The sequence below is a fragment of the Chlorocebus sabaeus genome, chromosome 6 (assembly GCF_047675955.1).
Source record: "Chlorocebus sabaeus isolate Y175 chromosome 6, mChlSab1.0.hap1, whole genome shotgun sequence".
In the NCBI taxonomy this organism is placed as follows: Eukaryota; Metazoa; Chordata; class Mammalia; order Primates; family Cercopithecidae; genus Chlorocebus; species Chlorocebus sabaeus.
The window spans coordinates 10,051,338-10,076,925 of NC_132909.1; the positions used below are offsets into that span (position 1 = coordinate 10,051,338).

At 45.3% G+C, this 25,588-nt stretch overlaps 1 protein-coding gene across 2 annotated transcripts; it reads left to right on the forward strand.

Moving 5' to 3' along the window:
• Window positions 1–10,030: 10,030 nt before the first annotated feature.
• Window positions 10,031–25,588, forward strand: SULT2A1 (sulfotransferase family 2A member 1). Of its 2 annotated transcripts, none has more exons than XM_007997375.3 (6): window positions 10,031–10,291; window positions 12,441–12,649; window positions 14,570–14,696; window positions 17,233–17,327; window positions 21,820–21,997; window positions 22,549–24,757. In XM_007997375.3, exons 1-6 carry the CDS (start codon window positions 10,156–10,158, stop codon window positions 22,710–22,712), a joined length of 909 nt encoding a protein of 302 aa, XP_007995566.2. In that variant the 5' UTR covers window positions 10,031–10,155; the 3' UTR covers window positions 22,713–24,757. The 2 variants fall into 2 exon arrangements, with proteins under 2 accessions (XP_007995566.2, XP_007995567.2); XM_007997376.3 differs by lacking the exon at window positions 22,549–24,757 and adding an exon at window positions 24,771–25,588 and having other exon boundaries at window positions 10,038–10,291.

The following is a 25,588-nucleotide window of genomic DNA, read 5'->3' on the forward strand; positions in this document are numbered from 1 at the left end:
CTGGCCTCCAGAACAGTGAGGGAACAAATTTCCATTGTTTGGAGCCACCTTGTTGGTGGGTCTTTGTGACAGCCTCGCTGGGAAACAAATACAGCAACCCTCTAAGCTGCAGTGTGTCTTTCAGATGGTCGGAGAACCATGGAGTAGTAAACCCTGCTTTCTAATTCCTGAAACAGGTGGGTTACCACTAAGAAAATGTAAGAAACTTTTCTCTCTTCCAAAATTACCTTTGCCCCTTGCTGGAAGCAGTGACTGGTTTTTAGCACCTCCTATTGTTGCAGACTTTTTTTTTTTTTTTTTGGAGTCTCGCCCTGTCGCCAGGTTGGAGTACAGTGGCGTGATCTTGGCTCACTGCAGCCTCTGCCTCCCAGGTTCAAGTGGTTCTCCTGCCTCAGTCTCCCAAGTAGCTGAGACTACAGGTGTGTGCCACCATGCCCGGCTAATTTTTGTGTTTTCAGTAGAGATGGGGTTTCACCATGTTGGCCAGGATGGTCTTGATCTCTTGACCTTGTGATCCACCTGCTTCGGCCTCCCAAAGTGCTGAGATTACAGGCATGAGCTGCCGCACCCATCCCTGTTGCAGCTTTTTCACTATTGATGTTCAGTAAGTGGGAGTGTTTGTTATAGCTCTTTTACTCCCACCACCAGCAAGCTCCAGGTTCTTGTCCCACAACCAAGAAGAATAAGAAACATTGACACTGGAGACTGAGTAAGGCAGAGTGGGATTTATCAAGTGGAAGTAACAGAAAAGCTCTCAACAAGGGGAGGAGACCTGACAAAGAGTTACTGGCTGCAGGGCTAAGTTCAGCGGTTTTATGAACTGGGAAGTGGGAGGAGTGTGCTGACTGGTCTGTGGGCCACTCAGGAAGACACACAACAGTGAAAAGAGTCAATTAGAGGCTGATGTGAAGGCTTGGCCTGCAACCAATTAGGGGCTGGAGTGATGTTACACTTTATGTAAATGAGGATTTGGCCCACAACCAATCACACAAAGATAGGTATATGTAAAATAGATGAAAGGTAAGGACCAATCTGGAGGAAGCATGTGAAATGAGACAAACGTGCATCAAAGGGAGGAAAATGTGTCCAAAAAAGGAGTGGAATTTGTTCATCTAGGTTCACAGAGTAGACGTTTCCATTCAAGGACGTGGGCTGTTTCTTATCTAGGGGCTGCCGCTTGATATTCAGGCTGTTCTTGGTCTGAAGAAATTTTGCTGATGTGCGCTCTTTCTCATCTGGGGCCTGCAGCCGGATTTTCAGGCTGTTCTCTGTTTGAAGGAGTTTTACCAAGGACTCATCCTAACTGCCTGTCTGACCAGTTTCTTCCTACATCCTCTTTCACTATCCACGGCCCTGGTCCCAGCCCTTGGGGGACATTGACATCTTTTCCCAGGTCAGCTCCTCAGAGGCCTCACTCTGGGTCACAGTAGAAGTGCTTCTTCCAGCTCCAGAGATTCCTGCCAGACATGGAAAGAACCCAAACCAGATGCTGGAGATAAGATCTCAGGAGCTGATCCCAGCCAATCTGCCAGTGCCCATGTGGAGCCATGTTTAGGTTTTATCTATTCATTTTATTATGAAATGTCTCACACATGTAGAAAAGCATGTAAACAGGTTGGGCACGGTGGCTCAGGCCCGTCATCCTAGCACTTTGGGAGGCTGAGGTGAGCAGATCACTTGAGGTCAGGGGTTTGAGACCAGCTTGGCCAACATGGCAAAACCCCATCTCTACTAAAAATACAAAAGTTAGCCAGGTGTGTTGGTGCCTGCCTGTAATCCCAGCTACTCAGGAGGCTGAGGCAGGAGAATCACTTGAACCCAGAAGGTGGAGGTTGCAGTGAGCCGAGATCATTCCATTGCACTCCAGCCTGAACAACAGAGTGAGACTGTGTCTCAAAAAAAGAAAAAAGAAAAGAAAAAAGAAAAGCATGTCAACAAAATTCTCTATGGCTATCATTTTGCCCTATGTCTTCAGACAAAGACTCCAGTGAGAAAGTCAAAACACAATTGAGGCTGCTTCTGAAGTCTCTCCTGAGTCTGTTGCTCTGCTCCCCTTTCCAGAGGTGAAATTGTTCTGCAACCTCCTCGTGGTGTTTACGATCGTGGTACCTCTCCCCACCGCTCTGTGCCTGTGAACACTGCCTGAGCATCGTCTCTCCATAATTAGAAATCTGCCTGTTCCTCTGACATTCTGTACTGAGTGTATGCAGGCTGACAGATGTAAAGTCCCATTCATTCATTCAACTGTAGTGTCATATTCCACATATTCTGTAACTTATCCTGTGTTTTCAGTTCATCATTCATCCCCAAATTCAACTTTTCCATTTTTCACAGTTGCAATGTTGAAATACACATTTTTTTCTAGTTTCCTTGTGCATGTATGAAAATGCCTCCAAAGACATGTATCTCTACAAGTTTCAACTCCACTTATTTTCTGAAACTCTCCTCCAATGCCACCATGCAAATGAGCAGATCCACCAAATTCCAACAGCCTGAACAATAGGTAGTATCGTCCCATTTTTTTCTTCCAACCTATAAGAAGTGACAACCTACATGCGTTACTGTGATTTTGATGTGTATTTCCCTGATTACCGGTATGATTAATAATCAATTGTATGGTTTAATGGCCCTTCTATTTCCCTTTTCTGTCAAATGATAATATCATTTGCCTTTTTAAAAAAGATGTAAGTGCTGGGCGCGGTGGCTCAAGCCTGTAATCCCAGCACTTTGGGAGGTCGAGGCGGGCGGATCACGAGGTACGGAGATTGAGACCATCCTGGCTAACACGGTGAAACCCTGTCTCTACTAAAAAATACAAAAAACTAGCTGGGCAAGGTGGCGGGCGCCTGTAGTCCCAGCTACTCGGGAGGCTGAGGCAGGAGAATGGCATGAACCCAGGAGGCAGAGCTTGCAGTGAGCTGAGATCCCGCCACTGCACTCCAGCCTGGGTGACAGAGTGAGACTCCGTCTCAAAAAAAAGATATAAGTACAGCCAGATGTGGTGGCTCTTGCCTGTAATTCTTTGGGAAGCCAAGGTGGGTGGATCACCTGAGATCAGGAGTTCAAGACCTGCCTGGCCAACGTGGTGAAACCCCATCTCTACTAAAGGTACAAAAATAAGCTGGGCGTAGTGGTGCACCCTTGTAACCCCAGATGCTCAGGAGGCTGAGGCAAGAGGTTCACTTGAACCAGGGAGGCGGAAGTTGCAGTGAGCCGAGATTGCACCACTGCACTGCAGCCTGGGCAACAGAGTGAGACTCCATCTCAAAATAAAATAAAATAAATAATAAAAGTTAAAAAAAAAAAAGATGTAAGTATTTAAAGCTGAACTATTATCTCTAAGATTTGTCTGTGTTCCACAAATGTTGATATGTTGTATTTTCATTTTTATTCAGTTAAAAACCCTTCTTAATTTCTAACTACTTCTTTGACCCATAGGTTATTAAGATATGTGTTGTTTAATTTAAAAGTGTTTGGAGTTAGGCACAGTGACTCACGCCTGTAATCCCAGCACTTTGGGCAGCCAAGGCAGGTGGATCACTTGAGGCCAGGAGTTCGAGACCGGCCTGGCCAACATGGTGAAACCCTGTCGGTACTAAAAATACAAAAATTATCCAGGCATGGTGGCAGGTGCCCAGCTACTCTGGAGGCTGAGGCAGGAGAATCACTTGAACCCAAGAGGCAGAGACGGCAGTGAGCTGAGATTGTGCCGCTGCACTCCAAAGTGGGTGACAGAGAAAGACTGTCTTAAAAAAAAAAAAAAAAAAAAAAAAAAAGCTACATTATAGGATATAAATCACAACTTAGTAAAATACTAACTGTACAACTTTATACAGGTACGAAATTAGCTTTCCTAGTGGAGAACAAGTATAGCTATAATCCAGAACAGAGCATGAACTTGAGCATCAATACGAAGGATTGTAGTCCAGCAGCCAGCACAGCCTCTCATGTATCTGTAAATGCTACAGTCCCGTACAGAGCATGAACTCGGTGTCACCTGGGTTAACTCTCCTCAAGTACAGAGGGTTCAGAATGTTACTGACACAGGGTAGCTGTCAATAATTATTGTTTATTCACTGTGTCATAACTGTTATCACTATCTAAAGTTATTTGGTAATACTGAGGAATGAATCCCCTTAACTCTTTGCTAAAGTTTAGCCATTTGGTCTTGTTGTAGAGATCGTTCTATCTGCCTAGATAGAGCACATGTGCACCCTCAGGTCTTTGCTGGCGAAATTCTGCTCATCTCTGAGAGATAACATTAGATGTAGCCTGTTTCATCTTTCTCCCCTAAAAGTACAAAAAGGTCAACAAATGAGTGAGACTCACATTTACGGATTATCGGCACAAGATGTGACACACAAGTGTTCAATCTATTCACCTAGCCCGGGACTGATAGGAAAAAGGGATGGTAACTGTTTTATTGATCATCAAATGTTCTTTTTTTTTTTCTCTAAGACAGAAATTCTCTGTGCCCCAGGCTGGAGTGCAGTGACATGATCTCGGCTCACTGCAACTTCTGCCTCTGGGGTTCAAGCGATTCTCCCGCCTCAGCCTCCCGAGTAGCTGGGATTACAGGCGCCCACCACCACACCCAGCTAATTGTTTTGTATTTTTAATAGAGATAGGGTTTCACCATGTTGGCCAGGCTGGTCTCGAACTCCTGACCTCAAGTGATCTGCCCGCCTCAGCTTCTCAAAGTGCTGGAATTACAGGCGTGAGCCCCCACACCAGGCTGATCATCAAATAGTCTAATTTAAACATTGCTACCTTCAGATTTGGGGGTTAGAGCATTCATTAGATGATACTCATTTTAGCTTAGGGAAGCCCGTGGGGAAATGGTGGAAACCAGATGGTTCTATAAGTCCTCCTAGCATCCAGAGGCCACACATTCAGTGGGCACCCTCCCTCTGGCTTGCTGTTTGAACATGTGCAACCATAGGCCCTCTGAGCTCTCAGAGCCCTCCACCGGGAAATAAAAGAGCTGGACCAAGGAAAAAGTCGTGCTTGTTAGGATTTTCAGTGTGGTCAATATGAGAATTTTCTTAACTCAGTCCCTAAAGTATGTAGTGAATGCCCGGTACATTAATGGCCATACAGAAAATCAGACTGAGTCCTGTCGTCCAGTTATGGCTGAATATAAATCCACTCTCCATCTGTGTGGCAAAAGCAAGTTCTTGACCTTCTTACTCAAAGAGGGTACAGTCTACAGTTTCTCAGTTTCCTTGCAGCTTGTTACGATTACAGGATACCTGTTGTTTACTTTTATATTAAAATATCTTCAAACTTAAAGACATCTTACCAAAAACAAACAAACAAAAACAGCAAGAGATTCTTGTAGGCAAGCCACACAGACTGACCAATTGTAAATTTTTTTCTTTTTCTTTTTCTTTTTCTTTTTTTTTTTTTGAAATGGAGTCTCACTCTGTCACCCTGGCTGGAGTGCAGTGGTGCGATCTCAGCTCACTGCAACCTCCACGTCCCAGGTTCAAGCAATTCTCCTGCCTCAGCCTCCCAAGTAGCTGGGATTACAGGCGCGCACCTCCACACCCGGCTAATTTTTGTATTTTTAGTAGAGACGGGGTTTCACCTTGTTGGCCAGGCTGGTTTTGAACTCCTGACCTCAGGTGTTCCACTTGCCTCAGCCTCCCAAAGTATTGGGGTTACAGGCGTGAGCCACTGCACCCAGCCCAATTGTAATATTTTGCAAACATTTGCTAGGTCATCTCTCTCTCTTTCTCTCTCATATATAATATTAATTTTTTCCCTAACCATTTGAGAGTAAGTTGCAGCTATGCATTTTTTTTTATTTCTCAAAATTTCAGTGCATATTATCTAAGGAAGAGGCTATATCCTATATAACCTCAGCAAAAGTACAAAAATCAGGGAATCAGGCAGTGATATAGTCTTGTTATCTAAATCTATGTTGCATATTCAAATTTGGCCAAATTTCCTAATAATAAAGTTGTAGCTTGTTTGTGTATGTGTGGTCTAGGGTTCCCATTGTATTTGGTTTACATGTCCCTTTAATCTGGAACATGTATGCACTCAGCTTGTGTTTTTCCTCATAAGAATTTCACAATTTAGGCCAGATGCAGTGGCTCATACCTGCAATCCCAGCACTTTGGGGGGCCAAGGCGGGCGGATCACAAGGTCAGGAGATCGAGACCATCCTGGCTAACATGGTGAAACCCCGTCTCTACTTAAAAAAATACAAAAAAATAGCCGAGCGTGGTGGCGGGCGCCTGTAGTCCCAGCTACTCGGGAGGCTGAGGCAGGAGAATGGCATGAACCCAGGAGGCAGAGCTTGCAATGAGCTGAGATCCCGCCACTGCACTCCAGCCTGGGCGACAGAGCTAGACTCCATCTCAAAAAAAAAAAAAAATTCACAATTTAAAAAGTACAGCCCGTCATTTTGCAGACTGTCCCTCATTTGGGGTTCATGTAATGTTATCTCAAGAATATATTCAGGTCTAGAGTTTATGTTTAAAATATGGCCACCTAGAAAGGCAAGAGGGAGAAAAGTCAAGTGACCTCTGGTGACCAAGGTCAACATCATTAATGTCAGGTCATGTTGCTAGTAAGTCCCCTTGATATGGTGTGATGATCATGGTATTTTACCTCTGTGACTTTCCTTTCCAAAACCCATGAACCCATTTGTTAGATGAGAAAACATGCAATAAACCCCAATGGAGGAGGTACATTGTACAAAATGCATGACCAGTGTTCTTCAAAACCATCAAGGTCATCAAAAATGAGGAAAGTCAGCCGGGCGCAGTGGCTCACACCTGTAATCCCAGCACTTTGGGAGGTCAAGGCGGGAGGATCACCTGAGGTCAGGAGTTCAAGAGCAGGCTGGCCAACATGGTGAAACCCCACTTCTACTAAAAATGCAAAAATTAGCTGGGTGTAGGGGCGCACGCCTGTAATCCCAGCTACATGTGAGGCTGAGGCAGGAGAATCACTTGAACTGAGGAGGCAGAGGTTGCAGTGAACCAAGATTGTGCCACTGCACTGCAGCCTGGGTCACAGAGCGAGACTCCATCTCAAAAAAAAAAAAAAAAAAAAATGAGGAAAGTCTTAGCAACTGTCACAGCCAAGAGGAGCCCAAGGAGACAGGATGAGTGTATGTCATGTAGTATATAGGATGGGATTTTGGGGCAAAAAAAGGGCATGAGATAGTGAGCCAAGAGCATGCCACTGCACTTCAGCCTGGGCAACAAAGAGCGAACTCCGTCACAAAAAAAAAAAAGGGGGGGGCATGAGATAAAAACTGAGGAAATCCAAATTAAGTATGGACTATGGGAACTCTCTGTACTTTTTTTGTAATTTTTCTATAAGTCTAAAACTGCTCTAAAAAAAGAAGCGCATTAAAAAAAAATTTTTTTTTTCCTGTTTGGGAAGGGTTTAGAAACTGGAAATACTAGATTCGGGAGAACGGCAGACTTGCTTGAGTCTGTACAAACATAAGGGACCGATGTTTGTACAGTAACTTGGAGTGTGGTTTGTTTCTGAATCTTTAATTAAAACCTAGGATTGGCCGGGCTCAGTGGCTCATGCCTGTAATCCCAAAATTTTTGGAGGCCGATGCAAGTGGATCACGAGGTCAGGAGTTTGACACCAGCCAGGCCAACATGGCGAAACCCCGTCTCTACTAAAAATACAAAAATTAGCCAGGCATGGTGGCGCACACCTATAATTCCAGCTACTCGGGAGGCTGAGGCAGGAGAATCGCTTGGACTCGGCGGTCGGAGGTTGCAGTGACCTGAGATCATGCCATTGCACTCTAGCCTGGGTGACAAGAGCAAGATTCCATCTCAAAATAAATAAATAAATAAATAAATAAATAAATAAATAAATAAAATTTAAAAAGTAAAACCTGGGATTACATATCCCCAATAGATATTCATACTTGAACCACAGTTACAAATGCAAAAATTCTTAATATGTAAAATGCAAAAATTCTTAATGCTATTCTTTGCACTTTTTTGCAATCATTTTATATATACACGCATATATATGTGTGTATATATATATTGCTTACGTTGTTTGTACAGATGTGGACCACCATTGCAACAAAATAAATTTTTTTTGCTCTAAAATATTTATAAAGAAAATACTTAAATGTTATGTATAGGGTGGTAATAAGGGAAAAATCAAGTATTATAAACAAGAATGAAGGTTTTTGTAAAAATTTCTCTTCAGTGTTTTGCAAGGTATAATTCCAGGCACGTTTTCCCTGAAGTTATATGTATGTGAGTATTCTCATTCTTCCTAACTTGCCTTTGAAGAGTGAAAAACCATTATTATCAAGTAGATTTCTATTCAGCTTCTATTCCTGCCCTGCTGTTTATCCCTTAAGAATGAGTTTCTTGGATATTTCCAATATGTGATTTTTTTTTAAATCACCATTTTTTAGAATGGTGATTTTAAACGTGTGAGTAAATGCGTTATCTTTTTTTTTTTTTTTTTTTTTTTTTTTTTTGAGGCGGAGTCTGGCTCTGTAGCCCCGGCTGGAGTGCAGTGGCCGGATCTCAGCTCACTGCAAGCTCCGCCTCCCGGGTTTACGCCATTCTCCTGCCTCAGCCTCCGGAGTAGCTGGGACTACAGGCGCCCACCACCTCGCCCAGCTAGTTTTGTGTATTTTTAGTAGAGACGGGGTTTCACAGTGTTAGCCAGGATGGTCTCGATCTCCTGACCTCGTGATCCGCCCGCCTCGGCCTCCCAAAGTGCTGGGATTACAAGCGTGAGCCACCGCGCCCAGCCACATTATCTTATCTCAATTATTTGCACCCCCAGTCCACCCCCATCTCCCTAAAGCTAGAACACTGCCAACTGATCTGTTGCAGAGGTCCTTTGGAAACACATAACTAGCACTTAAGGTTGGGTGCTGCTAATTTTTTTTTTTTTTTTTTTGAGACAGAGTTTCGCTCTTGTCACCCAGGCTGGAGTGCCATGGCGCAATCTCAGCTCACTGCAACCTCCGCCTCCGGGTTCAAACGTTTCTCCTGCCTCAGCCTGCCAAGTAGCTGGGATTACAGGCGTGAGCCACCACGCCCGGCTAATTTTTTGTATTTTTAATAGAGACAGGGTTTCTCCATGTTGGTCAGGCTGGTCTCAAACTCCCGACCTCAGGTGATCCACCCACCTCGGTCTCCCAGTGTGCTGGGATTACAGGCGTGAGCCACCGAGCCCGGCAGGTGCTGCTCATTCTTTGTGAAAATCCAAATATTGTTAAGGAACCAGGGACCTGCCACTACCTCTTGATTTTCCATCTAAAAATATACATGTTTATGTAAACAAATCTTTCCATATTCATAGTGACTTTTCAAGTCTTTGAGCCTAAAGATTTTGATCTCACATTTTTATACCTATTTAAATTGTTCACAATGATTACATACACATCAGTCATCAACTAAAGTTGTACTTTAAAAATTTACTACAATATGCACATTGCTGATATTTGTACTTACTCTTTCTCTAGAGTGGAGGTATAATTGTGTGATATTTCAGAAATACAGATAAATGATTCAAAAAGACTCAGAAAGGGAGAATAATGTATCTTTGATCATGAATAACTGATTAGTAATTCTTGCCTATATTTTCCTGATAGCATATAGCAAATGTTTCTAAGGTAACAAGATGAGAACAGATAAAGATTACGTGGTGTTTTCGATTTGGAGAGAAATATTTTAATTTTTCAATGCAGTTACAAATTATAATGTATTCATATTTGTGCTTTCTGTTAGAATACACGATTGCAGGATTGTTTAGATTTTGTGTTGATTCTTGAGGAAAAGCTTTGTTTTTCAGTTTGCGCTCAAACCTTAAGAAATAAATTCACCCATATTATCAAAAAAATATTTGTCCTTGTGTTTCTTATTGAATTTGTAGTTCAGTCTCATGAACGCAAACTCAGATGACCCCTAAAATAGTCTCTAGATGAGTTCATGATTGCTCAATATCTTCAATCTTTTGAGTATAGGTCACACTATACCTCTCTTTATCAGCAAGTAAACTTTACAACAAACATGTGACAGGCTGGGACAAGGTTAAAGATCGTTTCCTCCTTGCTGTAAAAGCTGATCTGCCTGCAGCCGCCACAGCCTCCAGCGGTGTCCACAGTTGGAACCCACACGGGAAGAAGTCATCGTGATGTCAGACGATTTCTTATGGTTTGAAGGCATAGCTTTTCCTAATATGGGTTTCAGATCCGAAACCTTAAGAAAAGTACATGATGAGTTCGTGATAAAGGATGACGATGTAATAATATTGACTTACCCCAAATCAGGTAAGGAGGCAGAATCGTGAACTGAGAAAGGCAGTCCATTCGGTGCATGACTGGAGTGCTTGCTTTATGTCAGACAGTGTACAATGCTTTAAGGGGAAGGGAAGAATGCGTAATACCACTGACAATCAGAGAAAAGGATTTGGTCAGGAAATTACACAGTAGGATGAGTGTTCAGAGGGGTAATCGAAGGTGTTAGGAGAATCCACAGGAGTGAATCCGAAGGCAGATTCAGGTGTGTGTTTGGTGGCAGGGGGAGGAAGGATGACTGAGGATGACCAGTGATGTCCTGAAAGAAGAAACAACATTTAAATGGAAATGAGAAGAATGAGGATGAAATTACTTGGTGGGGAGGGATATTTTCAGGTAGGAGAATCATCAGGGACAATGGCCAGGAACCACAAAAGAGCCTGGCAATCTCAAGGGGCTTAAAGATGAGGATCGTATGTCTCTGGGAGTGGGGCTGTGGATGGAGGGTGATAGGAGCACTGCGGGTGGGGTGAGGATTGAGGCTGAAGACGTTGGAAGTGGCATGGCCCTGAGAGGCCAAGAGCAATGGAAACTTATTAAGAGGACTTCAGCAAATAGCCAAAAGACGGAAGCAACCAAGATATCCACTGACAGGTGAGTGAATAGACAAAATGTGGTTTATAGATATAATGGAATGTTATTCATCCTTGAGAAGGAAGACAATTCCCATGCATGCTACAACAGGGATAAACATCAAGGACATTATGCTAAATGAAATAAGCCAGTCACAAAAATACAGATACTATGTGATTCCACTTACATAAGGTACCTAGAGTCAGCCAGTCCATAGAAACAGAAAGTACAGTGGTGGCTGCCAGGGACTGAAGGGAAAGACAAATGGGGAGTTGGTGCTGGCTCTGCATAGAGTTTCAGTTTTGCAACACAAAGATCCTCTGGAGATTGGTTGAGTAACAATGGGAATATACTTAACACTTAACACTACAAAACTGTAGGCTTAAAAGCGGTTGACAGGCCGGGCCTGGTGGCTCATACCTGTAATCTCAGCACTTTGGGAGGTCAAGGCAGGCAAATCGCCTGAGGTCAGGAGTTCAAGACCAGCCTGGCCAACATGGCAAAACCCCGTCTCTACTAAAAATACAAAAATTAGCCAGACGTTGTGGCACACGTCTGCAGTTCCAGCTACTTGGGAGATTGACCAAGAGAATCACCTGAACCCAGGAGGTAGAGGTTGCAGTAAGCCAAGATCGTGCCACTGCACTACTCCAGCCTGGACGACAGAGCAAGACTCTGTCTCAAAAAAAAAAAAAAAAAAAAAGTGGTTGATAGCTGGCCGCAGTGGCTCACGCTTGCAATCCGTGTTTTGGGAGGGCAAGGTAGGCAGATCGCTTGTGGTCAAGAGCTCAAGACCAGCCTGGGCAATACAGCAAGGCCTGGTCTCTACAATAACATTTTTTTTTTAAATTAGTCCGGCCGGGCTCGGTGGCTCACTCCTGTAATCCGAGCACTTTGGGAGGCCGAGGCTGGCGGATCACGAGGTCAGGAGATCGAGACCATCCTGGCTAACATGGTGAAACCCCGTCTCTACTAAAAATACAAAAAATTAGCCGGGCATGGTGGTGGGCGCCTGTAATCCCAGCTACTCAGGAGGCTGAGGCAGGAGAATAGCATGAACCCGGGACACGCAGCTTGCAGTGAGCTGAGATCATGCCACTGCACTCCAGCCTGGGCAACAGAGCAAGACTCTTCTCAAAATAAATAATTTTAAAAATTAAGGTTGAGATGGTACTTTTTCGTTGGGTTTTTTTTGTTTTTGTTTTTGTTTTTGAGATGGAGTCTTGCTCTGTTGCCCAGGCTGGAGTGTTGTGGCACAATCTCGGCTCACTGCAAGCTCCGCCTCCCAGGTTCAAGCAATTCTCTGCCTCAGTCTCCTGAGTAGCTGGGATTACAGGCGCCTGTCACCACACCTGGCTAATTTTTGTATTTTTAGTAGAGACGGGGTTTCACCATCTTGGCCAGGTTGGTCTTGAACCCCTGACGTCATGATCACCTGCCTTGGCCTCCCAAAGTGCTGGGATTACAGGTGTGAGCTACCGCATCCGGCTGAGATGGTACATTATATGTTATGTATATTTTACTGTAATTTTTTTTCTTCTTTCTCCAGGAACAAACTGGTTGATTGAGATTCTCTGCCTGATTCACTCCAAGGGGGATCCCAAGTGGATCCAATCTGTGCCCATCTGGGAGAGATCACCCTGGGTAGAGACTGAGATGGGGTATAAATTACTCAATGAAGAGGAGGGCCCACGTCTCTTCTCCTCCCACCTCCCCATCCAGTTATTCCCCAAGTCATTCTTCAGTTCCAAGGCCAAGGTCAGTGCATAATGGTTAAGACGTGTTTGATCAATGACTTTTTTTTTTTTTTTGGAGACAGTGTCTCGCTCTGTCGCCCAGGCTGGAATGCAGTGGCCAGATCTCAGCTCACCGCAAGCTCCACCACCCGGGTTTACGCCATTCTCCTGTCTCAGCTTCCTGAGTAGCTGGGACTACAGGGGCCCGCCACCTCGTCTGGCTAGTTTTTTGTATTTTTTAGTAGAGACGGGGTTTCACCGTGTTAGCCAGGATGGTCTCGATCTCCTGACCTCGTGATCCACCCGTCTCGGCCTCCCAAAGTGCTGGAATTACAGGCTTGAGCCACCGTGATCAATGACTTTTAAACATTGATGTGCCTAAAAGTCATCTGGAGATCTTGCTGAAATGCACTCTCCTTCAGCAGGCCTGTGTTGTTGGGACCTGAGATTCCGTATCAGGTGACACCTATGAGGCTGCTCCCAGAATGGTCCTTGAGTTCAAGGGTGTAGACCATTCCACAGATTACCCCAGCCAGATTTAAACCAAGGATAGGGTGAAACAATAATGCCAGAATCTTAGAAAACCAGGTTCTACACCCAACCAGAATGTATAGCCATATGATATTGCTAAATAACCACCTGTGGTTGCCCTAAAAATTAATTAGCCAATCCAAATTCAACAAATGCCTCCTGCCACGTAAAAGACACAGAGGTGTTCCCATGGGAAGCAGCACATTCATCAATCAATGCCTGTATCCAGGGTGACTGCTCTGGTGCCATGCTGAGCTCCGTACCCACTTCGTCTTCCTGTGTTTAGCTATGTGTTGATATCAGCAGCCACATGCATCTCCCATGGGGCTGAGGGGTGATCACAAGAGGGACTAGGCATAGCCCAGACCTTGCATGGCTCAGACTGCTTCTAGAATCATACTTTCCTGGAAGGTGTTTATTGGTGTGTGAAGTTTTTTTTTTCTTTTTTTGAGACGGAGTCTCACTCTGTCGCCCAGGCTGGAGTGCAGTGGCGCGATCTCGGCTCACTGCAAGCTCCGCCTCCCGGGTTCACGCCATTCTCCTGCCTCAGCCTCCCCAGTAGCTGGGACTACAGGCGCCTGCCACCACGCCCGGCTAATTTTTTGTATTTTTAATAGAGACGGGGTTTCACCGTGTTTGCCAGGATGGTCTCAATCTCCTGAACTCATGATCCGCCCACCTCGGCCTCCCAAAGTGCTTGGATTACAGGCGTGAGCCACCAAGCCCGGCCTGTGGTGCGATCTTATCTCACTGCAACCTCCACCCCCACAGGTTTAAGTGATTCTCCTGCCTCAGTCTCCTGAGTAGCTGGGACTAGAGGTGTGCGCCACCATGCCTGGCTAACTTTTGTATTTTTAGTAGACACAGGGTTTCACTGTGTTGGCCAGGCTGGTCTCGAACTCCTGACCTCGAGTGATTTGGCCTCCTGAAGTGCTGGGATTACAGGCATGAGCCACCATGCCCAGCCAAAGTCTGACTTCTTTCACTCAAAGTAATGTCTGTGAGATTTATCCATGATCTTGGGCATTGTACATGGATAATATTGCTACATATCTATGAATGTAGCTTAACTTATGAATTTATTCTCCTGTTAATGATCTTTAAACCATAGTACACAAATATACATCACTCACCTTTGGAAATCTTCCATTTGCTTCCCATTGTGAGCGGACTATAATATCCCAGAGGGAAGGAACAATGCTTCCTTCTTCCATTGCTATATTCCTAGTGCTGTGACTGCTTCACAGGCATGTTAAATTCGATGAGTGAATGCAGTAAGTAATTTATTTAAATAATCCATTGATATTATCAGGCATTATCCAGGAATTGGCATTTTCTCCATTTTTATGAAGATCAATAAGAATGAGGAACGACTGTGCTGATTTTTCATTCTCCCATTTTTCCGTGTAAGGTGATTTATCTCATGAGAAATCCCAGAGATGTTTTCGTGTCTGGTTATTTTTTCTGGAATAGCGTGAAGTTCGTTAAGAAACCAAAGTCATGGGAACAATATTTTGAATGGTTCTGTCAAGGAAATGGTGAGTGTTTTGCAAAATATGGGGGTGTCTGGAGTCTTCTATCCGAACTCATTTAACATCTAGCCTCACACCTCTAGGTCTCACCAACCCATGGGTTGAAGGGTCCACCACCTCTGGAAGCCAAATCTGCTAAGTTTGCTTACTCTCCCACATAGCAGCAGAACTCTAGTCACCCCCTCAGCTTGCCCCATGATAAACCATCCTAGCTATTTTCTAAGTCTCTAGAACCTCCAGTACTAGCACAGGAAACTTACATTCTCCTCTACTCTCCTGATGTGTAGATTTCCGGAACTTAGTTTTTCACTGGCTTCTGGGACAACACAATCCTGACCTTCCACCGTATTTTTCTGATGCCTCTTTCCAAAACCCCTTTAATGTTCTGTTTCTATCTGTCTCAGAACTGTTTGCATGACTCTGGGATCGCTACACATTTAGTTATGCAGAATTTCTGGGCTTTTTCACTACTTTGATCAATTGATCACTACTTTTCACCAATTGATCTCAAAACGCTATGAGCCTGTATCTCAGCTGTGATGTGTCTCTCAGCAATACACCAGCTACAGATATCTCCATTAGAGAGAGCCACCGATGCCTCTATTTCAGTACACTCAAATTTGCACACCTTTCTGGCTGGGTGCGGTGGCTCACACCTGTAATCCCAACACTTTGGGAAGCCGAGGCCGGTGGATCACCTGAGGTCAGGAGTTCGAGACCAGCCTGGCCAACATAGTGAAACCCTGTCTCTACTAAAAATACAAAAATTAGCCGAGCATGGTGGTGGGCGCCTGTAATCCCAGCTACTCTGGAGGCTGAGGCTTGAGAATCGCTTGAACCCGGGAGGCAGAGGTGGCAGTGAGCCAAGATCATGCCACTGCACTCCAGCCTGGGCAACAAAATCGAAACTCCATCTCAAAAAAAAATTTTTGAACACCTTTCTCCTATGGGTGAAACAGTTTCTAGTGCACCTTTACCTTACTCCACCCCTCACCCAAAGGCTAGCATGAGCCTAATATTTCATAAGCATCCTCTTTTCCCATCCCACTCCCCTGGACCCATCACCACTTTCCTTTCTCTAATTATTAATCAAGTCCTACCATCTTGATTAATATCTTCATTCTGGTCTCAGCACTTTGGGAGGCTGAGGCAGGCGGATCACCTGAGGTCAGGAGTTCAAGACCAGCCTGGCCAACATGGCAAAGCCCCATCTCTACTAAAAATACAAAAAATTAGCCGGGTGTGGTGGCATGTGCCTGTAGTCTCCAGCTACTCGGGAGGCTAAGGCAGGAGAATCGCTTGAATCTAGGAGGCAGAGGTTTCAGCGAGCCGAGATCGCTCTATGGCACTCCAACCTGGGTGACAGAGTGAGACTCTGTCTCAATAATAATAATTAATAACAATAATAATAATGTATTCCATACTGGACAAGTTCTAAGAGAGACCATCTTAAATGTTGTCACCGCCCCGACAAAAAACGGTAAGTATATGAGGAAATGAATATGTTAATTAGCTTGCTTCTGTCTGATATGGTTTGGCTGTGTCCCCACCCAAATCTTGTCTTGAATTGTAATCCCCATAATCCCCACATGTTGCAGAAGGGACCTGGTGGGAAGTGATTGGATCATGGTAGTGGTTTCCCCCATGCCGTTCTCATGATAGTGAGTGAGTTCTCACGAGATCTGATGGTTTTTTTGTTTTTTGTTTTTTGTTTAGAGCTTTAGGGTTTTTTTTTTTTTAATTTTTCTTTTATACTTTAAAAAGGTATAGGGTACATGTGCACAATGTGCAGGTTTGTTACATATGTATACATGTGCCATGTTGGTGTGCTGCACCCATTAACTCATCATTTACATTAGATATATCTCCTAATGCTATCCCTCCCCCTCCCCCTACCCCACGACAGGCCACCATGTGTGATGTTCCCCACCCTGTGTCCAAGTGCTCTCATTGTTCAGTTCCCACCTATGAGTGAGAACATGCGGTGTTTGGTTTTCTGTCCTTGCGATAGTTTGCTCAGAATGATGGTTTCCCACTTCATCCATGCCCCTACAAAGGATATGAACTCATCCTTTTTTATGGCTGCATAGTATTCCATGGTGTATATGTGCCACATTTGAGATCTGATGGTTTTATAAGTGTCTGGCATTTCCCCTGCTGGCACTCACTTCTCCCTCCTGCTGCCTTGTGAGGAAGTAACCTTGCTTCCCCTTCCATGATTGTAAGTTTCCTGAGGCTCCCCCAGCCATGCTGAACTGTGAGTCAATTAGACCACTTTCCTTTGTGAATTACCCAGTCTTGGGCAGTTTTTCATAGCAGTGTGAAAACTGACTAATACACTGTCATTTCACAATGTATACCTATTTCAAAACATTGTGTTATATACTGTAAACATATACCATTTGTTGGTACCCTTTGACCAAGTTTCATTCAAGTTTTGTCAATTATACGTTAACAAGTTGGTGGGGGAGTGAACATAATAGATTGGATGCTTGCTCTCATAAAATGTGTAACCTATCACTCTTTCTGCCACTCCATGCAGTGATCTATGGGTCATGGTTTGACCACATTCACGGCTGGATGCCTATGAGAGAGAAGAAAAACTTTCTGTTATTGAGTTACGAGGAGCTGAAACAGGTAACCCCATCATTTTTAGAGTCAGTGCACACCCTCTCACCACCGTCCTTACTTTCCCTAAATTCCCTCCATTGCGCTGTGTCTTCATGCCACCCTCTCAGTTAAAGTGGAGGCTGGTGAAGAGTCACAAAGAGTGGGATTAACTCCCTGGTCTTCATTGCCCTGTTTCTGGTTGACCCTTGCCCAAGCTTCATGCTCCTTATTTTATCTTAAAACATCTAAGCCAGGCACTTTGGCTCACTCCTGTAATCCCAGCACTTTGGGATGCTGAGGCGGGTGAATCACGAGGTCAGGAGTTCAAAGCCAGCCTGGCCAAGATGGTAAAACACCATCTCTACTAAAAATACAAAAATTAGCCGGGTGTGGTGGCAGGCACCTGTAATCCCAGCTACTCAGGAGGCTGAGGCAAGAGAATCGCTTGAACCTGGGAGGTGGAGTTTACAGTGAGCCAAGACTGTGCCACTGCACTCTAGCCTGGGCAACAGAGCAAGACTCTGTCTCAAAAAAAAAAAAAAAAAAAAAATCTAGAGAGCTTTTTTGGCACTGGTGCAGTGGCTCACACTTGTAATCCTGTAATCCCAGCACTTTGGAAGGCCAAGGCGGGAGAATCACTTGAGGCCAGGAGTTTGAGACCAGCAAGATTCCAGTCTACAAAAGAAAAATAAATTAGCCAGATGTAGGGGTGCACACCTCTAATTCCAGCTACTCGGGAAACCGAGGCCAGGGGAATCACTTGAGCCCATGAATTCGAGGCTGCAGTGAGCTATGATCACACCACTGCACTCCAGCCTGGGGCAGCAGAGCAAGACTCCAGCTCTAAAATTTAAAATAAGGAGCATGTTCCATGCATTGAGGCAGAGTATGGTGTCTCCTGCTAGCACCGGTGTATGTAAAAATTTCTCTGGGTGAGACCTATTTTGCTGCTGATAACCAAGCATTGAGAGGGCACTGGAAGAGAGGACGGGACTGGGTAGAAGTGGTTTATTTCCAGAGATGGTTCCACGTGTCTGACATCTCAGCTTGGCTGGTATGAACAGAAATGAAGGCATGCAATCAACTTATCTCACTATTCTGAGATCCAAGTACTGGAGTGAATAGTGACCTAGGGGAAAAGCTGTCAAATGATACTCAGAACCATTGAGTGATTAGGCCATTGAAAGAACAACTTGAGGCCAGGCTCAGTGGCTCACGCCTGTCATCTCAACACTTTGGGAGGCCAAGGCAGGTGGGTTGCTTGATTCCAGGAGTTTGAAACCAGCCTGGCCGACATAGCAAGACCCCGTCTCTACTAAAAACACAAAAAATTAGCCGGGCGTGGTGGCGGGCACCTGTGGTCCCAGCTATTCAGGAGGCTGAGGTAGAAGAATCACTTGAACCCGGGAGGAAGAGGTTGCAGTGAGCCGAGATAATGCAACTGCACTCTAGGCTAGGCGACAGAGTGAGACCCTGTCTCAAAAAAAAAAAAAGAAAAAGAAGGTTGGGCACAGTGGCTCATACCTGTAACCTCAGCACTTTGGGAGGCCGAGGTCAGGAGTTCAAGACCAGCCTGGCCAACATGGTGAAACCCCATCTCTACCAAAAATAGAAAAAATTAGCCGGGCGTGGTGGTGCACACCTGTAGTCCCAGCTACTGAGGAGGCTGAGGCAGAAGAACTGCTTGAACCTGGGAGGCCAAGGTTGCAGTGAGCCAAGATCATGCCATTGTACTCCAGCCTGGGCAACAGAGCAAGACTCTGTCTCAAAAAATAAAAAATAATAATAATAATAATTTTTTAAAAATAAAGAAAGAAAAAAGAACTTGGCCTATTAGTGGTATCTTACAGAAAAGAGAAGATAACACCAACATTGGATTTTGTTCCACCTGAGAGACATCACCTCCCAACACCTTCCTCTGGCTCCTACTGTCCAATGCTCTATGGCCTATGGCCTGAGCACGAATTTCTTTTTTTTTTTTTTCTTTTTTTTTTTTTGAGACGGAGTCTCGCTCTGTTGCCCAGGCTGGAGTACAGTGGCACAATCTTGGCTCACTACAACCTCCGCCTCCCAGGTTCAAGCGATTCTTCTGCCTCAGCCTCCAAAGTATCCGGGATTACAGGCACCCACCACCACGCCCAGCTAATTTTTGTATTTTTAGTAGAGATGGGGTTTCTCACCATGTTGGCCAGGATGGTCTCGATCTCCTAACCTTGTGATCCACCCACCTTGGCCTCCCAAAGTGCTGGGATTACAGGCGTGAGCCACCACGCCCGGCCTTTTTTTTTTTTTTTTTTTTTTAAGAGATGGAGTCTCACTCTGTCGCCCAGGCTGGAGTGCAGTGGCATGATCTCGGCTTACTGCAACCTCTGCCTCCTGGGTTCAAGCGATTCTCCTGCCTCAGCCTCCTGAGTAGCTGGGACTACAGATGCACGCTGCCATGCCCAGCTAATTTTTTTTGTATTTTAGTAGAGACAGGGTTTCATCATGTTGCCCAGGCTGGTCTTGAACTCCTGAGCTCAGGCAATCTGCCCACCTCAGCCTCCCAAAGTGCTAGGATTACAGGCATGAGCCACTGCACCCGGCCTTTTTTTTTTTTTTTTTTTTTTTTTTTCAGACAGAGTCGTGCTCTGTCACCCGGCTGGACTGCAGCGGCGCAATCTCAGTTCATTGCAATCTCTGCCTCTCGGGTTCAAGTGATTCTCGTGCCTCAGCCTCCCAAGTAACTGGGATTACAGGTGTGCACCACACCATCTGGCTACTTTTTGCGTCTTTGGTACAGATGGGGTTTCACCACATTGGCCAAGCTGGAATGAATTTCATTTCTATTAAGAAGCCCTTTGTAACAAGTTTGGTTGGCTACCTCAGATTCATGATCCCATACCTTCCTGGGATTTTCCTTTCAGATCACACAATGAACTTATTTTAGTTATTTCCACAGTTGTGTGTCTTCTTATTAGATAACCAAAGTTTGTGAAATAGAGAAAACAATTAAAGCATGATAGATTCTAAGAGTAAGGCCTACGATTCAAATAAAGTCCTTCTGGTTACAATAATCCATTCTGTTGGCCAGGTGTGGTGCTTCACGCCCATAATCCCATCACTTTGGGAGGCTGAGGCGGGCAGATCACCTGAGCTCAGAAGTTGGAGCCCAGCTTGGCCAACATGGTGAAACCCCCTCTCTACTAAAAATACATAAATTAGCAGGGAGTGGTGGTGCACGCCTGTAACCCCGGCTACTCAGGAGGTTGAGACAGGAGAATTGCTTGAGCCTGGGAGGTGGAGGTTGCAGTGAGCTGAGATCACGCCACTGCACTCCAGCCTGGGCGACAGAGTGATATCTTGTCTCTAAATAAATACATAAATAAAATCTTACAAATAAAAATATATTATCTTAATCTCCGAGGATCATGAACCTAGTCCAATTATTGAGATGAAATATAAGAAGATATTGTAAAACTCTGTATGTTATTCAAAAGCTAGTTACGGGAAACCGTACTATCTGACAGCGCAGCTGGGATCTGAAATCTAAGCCCTTAAGTCTCTGTCAGATTCTCCCTGAACCTCTCCTCGCTAACCCTGATTACTGTCTAGAAGCCTCTCTAAACGTCTCTTAAGAAACCCGAGGCTCTGTGTTTTATTGTTAAGTTGTCCTAAGCTCTACCACACAGGAAAATCCACAATGATCCTTGCATCTTTTGTGGTTTTCCGGTTGGTTTTGTTTTGTTTTGTTTTGTTTTGTTTTCGAGACAGGGTCTCACTCCACTGCCCAGGCTGGAGTACAGTGGTGCAATCACAGCTCACTGCAACCTCAACTTCCTGGGCTCAGGTGATCCACCCACCTCAGCCTCCCAAGTAGCTGGTACCACAGGTGTGCGCCATTATGCCTGGCTAATTTTTGTATTTTTTGTAGAGACAGGGTCTCACTATATTGCCCAGGCTGGTCTAAAACTCCCGGACTCAAGTGATCCGCCTGCCTCAGCCTCCCAAAGTGCTGGAATTACAGACAGGAGCCACGGCACCCAACCCATCCTTGCGTCTTTTACATACTTCATGGCCTCTCTTCTTTACCTTTCTTTCTCCTAATTGCATTCAACTCAATCCATTCTCAAGTCTGCATGTTGTTCCTCTCTTCCTCCTCCTCCTCCTCATTCTGCAGTTCCCTCCTTCTCATCTTACTTTTTTTTTTTTTTTGGACAAGATCTCACTCTGTCACCAGGCTGTAGTGCAACGGTGTGATCTCAGCTCACTGCAGCCTCCACCTCCTGGGTTCAAGCACCTCTCCTCCCCCAGCCTCCCGAGTAGCTGGGATGACAGGCGCCCACCACCACGCCCTGCTAATTTTTGTATTTTTAGTAGAGACGGAGTTTCACCATGTTGACCAGGCTGGTCTCGAATTCCTGATCTCAAGAGATCCACCCACCTCAGCCTCCCGGAGTGCTGGGATTACAGGCATGAACCACCACGCCCAACCTTGTTTTTCTCTTTTGTATCCTCTCTCTTGATTTTTCTTTTTTAGGACACAAGAAGAACTGTAGAGAAGATCTGTCAGTTCCTGGGAAAGACGTTAGAACCCGAAGAACTGAACTTAATTCTCAAGAACAGCTCCTTTCAGAGCATGAAAGAAAACAAGATGTCCAATTTTTCCCTCCTGAGTGTTGATTTTGTAGAGGACAAAGTACAACTTCTGAGAAAAGGTAAAAGAGAATCCTTTCGTTTCCAAATATACCAGAATACACAGCACACATGCCTATGGTCACAACTGGGCGCTAACAGTTGAGATGAAAGAGTGCCTTTTTTTTTTTTTTTTTTTTTTTTTTTTTCTGAGATGGAGTCTTGCTCTGTCGCCCAGGCTGGAGAGCAGTGGTGCGATCTCAGCTCACTGCAACCTCCGCCTCCAGGGTTCAAGTGATTCTTCTGCCTCAGCCTCCTGAGTAGCTGGGATTACAGGCACACGCCACCGTGCTCAGCTAATTTTTGTATCTTTAGTAAAGACGGGGTTTCACCATCTTAGCTAAGCTGGTCTTGATCTCCTGACCTTGTGATCCACCCGCCTGGGCCTCCCAAAGTGTTGGGATTACAGGCATGAGCCACGGCACCCGGCCAATTTGTCAGCTTTATTTGCTCATCACCCAGAACACTTGTCCCGTGGCTTCATCAGGGAGCCTCTTCTCGTGGTACTGATGTGGGCTGTAGGGAAAGTTGGTTCCGCCTGGGAAGGTTATCTGACTTACGTGAGGTCTTTCAGATTCTCTCTCCTCAGAATGTGACATGAGCATTATCCATTCTACAAACAGTGACCAGGTAAACGAGCAACGCTTGCCAGACCTACAAGCTGTGATTCACCTGAGAAACGAGGACAAGGACGGGGTTGGAGATGGCCACAGTGCGGCTGCCCCACTGATGAGTTAGGGTAGAGATCTCTGTCCTGGACAAAGAAATGTGTGAAGGAAGGCTTCATCCGGAAAAGGGAGAGAGGGGAGACTTTGCTGTCAGATGCTGTAAGGTGCCAAGATGAATGGAAATGTCTATTGCATGGGGTGAAAGAATCCATTTTTCCAGGGCCAGGTGCGGTGACTCACGCCTATAATCCCAGCACTTTGGGAGGCCAAGGCGGGTGAATCACCTGAGGTCAGGAGTTCAAGACCAGCCTGGCTAACACAGTGAAACCCCGTCTCTACTAAAAATACAAAAAATTAGCCAAGCGTGGTGGTGGGTACCTGTAATCCCAGCTACTCAGGAGGCTGAGGCAGGAGAATCACTTGAACCTGGGAGGAGGAGGTTGCAGTGAGCCGAGATCATGCCATTTGCACTCCAGCCTGGGCAACAAGAATGAAAGTCCGGCTCAAAAAAAAGAATCCATTTTTCCAAAATCCTACAGTTCTAATACATCTGGGACAGTGCTCCATGGAGGAAAGAATTAAATCCTTCAAAAGACCCAGAGTCTTGGGCAGTTGTAAAAGTAAACATTGACCAGGTACGGTGGCTCACACCTGTAATCCCAGCACACTGAGAGACCAAGGCGAGTGGATCACTTGAGCTCAGGAGTTCGAGACCAGCCTGGGCAACACGGTGAAACTCTGTCTCTACTAAAAATACAAAAATTAGCCATGCGTGGTGGCGCACACCTGCAGTCCCAGCTACTTGGGGGAGCTGAGACATGAGAATCACTTGAACCCAGGAGGCAGAGTTTGCAGTGAGCCGAGATTACAACACTATACTCCTGCCTGGGAGACAGAGCGAGACTCCGTCTCAAAAAAAAAAAAAAAAAAAAGTAAACGTTGAAATGTTGAGACTTCGTATAACTTATCTATATTAGGGATACGTGCCATACACGTACACCACAGAAAGAAAATACACAGAACCTGTCCTACATGATATGTGTTATGAGGTAAAAGACAGCAAGGATGGGGAGTGACCTCTAAATTGGGTGGTGAGAGAGAACCTCGCTGAAAACTTGAATTGGAACAAAGACTTGAAAGAGGCAAATAGGCAAGTCATGGGCCAGTCTGAGACAGCAGCGTTCCAAGGAGAAGGAGCGTGGGACACCAATTATCTGAGGAATGGGGATGCCTGTCATGTTTGAGGCAGAATCAGAAGTCCCCATGTGAGTAGAGTGATGGAGAGGGTAGTTTTAGGGGATGAGCTCAGAGAAGCCACAGGGGCTGGATCACCTGGAGCCCTGTAAGCGTCTCCAGCACTTGTACTTGAGTGAAACCGAGAGTCCTCGGAGAATCTGAGCAGAGAAGTGACATGATCTGGGATCATGAGGGCTGCCATGCAGAGACTAACTTATGAAAAAGAACGATCAAAAGCAGAGACCAGGCTGGGCACAGTGACTCACATCTGTGATCCCAGCACTTTGGGAGGCCGAGGCAGGCGGATCACCTGTGGTCAGGAGTTCGAGACCAGCCTGGCCAACATGGCAAAGCCCCATCTCTACTAAAAGTACAAAAATTAGCCGGGTATAGTGGCAGGTGCCTGTAATCCCAGCTATTCAGGAGGCTGAGGCATGACAATGCTTGAACTCAGGAGGCAGAGGTTGCAGTGAGCCGAGATGGCGCTACTGCACTCCAGCCTGGGAGAAAAAGAAGACTCTGTCTCCACACACACACACAAAAAAGCAGAGGGACCAGTTATAAGTGTACTGCAATCATCCAGGTGAAAAATGATGTTGGCTTAGGTCAATATGGTAGAAACAGAGGTGGTGAGACGTGACTCGATTCTGGACGTGCCAGATGATATACTGGCATTATTGCTGAGGAATTGTACACAGGATGGTTGGGAGAGAGGAGAAGGTAGGAAATCGCTTCCAACTAGGTGAACGACTATGTGACCAGGCAGGATAAAGGCCCACCATGAACCATCGGCCATTCTGCTGTGTTATCGACAGTGTCCATGTCAGGTGCCTGGTGGGAACGGACCAAGGAGATGTCTGATCTCACCTGAGTTTCTGCTTCATGTTTCCAGGTGTATCTGGGGACTGGAAAAATCACCTCACAGTGGCCCAGGCTGAAGCGTTTGATAAACTGTTCCAAGAGAAGATGACAGATCTTCCTCGAGAGCTGTTCCCCTGGGAATGACGTCCAAAACACTCTGGATCTTATATGGAGAATGACGTTGGTTCTCCCATCTTCGTACATGTACCCGACTGGGGGTCATTGCATAAGACTTATTATTTTATCCTGAAGCCTTAAATATCAGACCTCTGCATCTCTGATCCCTTCCTTGTTAAAAGTTGCCAGGGTTCCTGCCGGGCTCGGTGGCTCACGCCTGTAATCCCAGCACTTTGGGAGGTCGGGGGGCTGGGGGATGATCACGAGGTCAGGAGATCGAGACCATGCTGGCCAACATGATGAAACCTCATCTCTACTAAAAATATAAAAATTAGCTGGGTGTGGTGGTACGTGCCTGTAGTCCCAGCTACTCAGGAGGCTGAGGCAGGAGAATCGCTTGAACTCAAGGCGGATGTTGCAATGAGCCAAGATCGTACCACTGCACTCCAGCCTGGGTGACACAGTGTGAGTCTGTGTCAAAAAAAAAACCGAGCAGGGTTCAGAGAACCAGGGTTCAAAGCCCAGGGATGCATAGGTTGCAGTGAGCTGAGTCACGGCATCCCAGACTTTTTTAAATGCTTGCAATATTTCCAACTTACAGAATGCTACAGGAATAATGTACGTACTACCTAAAGGGATGTCTAAACATTTTTTAATAAAAATAAATAGCTACAGTGACAGATTTTACAGCAAAAATTAGTAATAAAAATAAGAAATAAAATTACAGAAGCA

What these genes read in the sequence shown, in the direction of transcription:
- SULT2A1 (XM_007997375.3), top strand. Translation starts at nt 10,156, where the DNA reads ATGTCAGACGATTTCTTATGGTTTGAAGGCATAGCTTTTCCTAATATG. An exon ending in ATTGACTTACCCCAAATCAG is followed by an intron (nt 10,292 to 12,440) that starts GTAAGGAGGCAG and finishes TTCTTTCTCCAG; the next exon opens with GAACAAACTGGTTGATTGAG. An exon ending in AGTACAACTTCTGAGAAAAG is followed by an intron (nt 21,998 to 22,548) that starts GTAAAAGAGAAT and finishes GAGGTCTTTCAG; the next exon opens with ATTCTCTCTCCTCAGAATGT.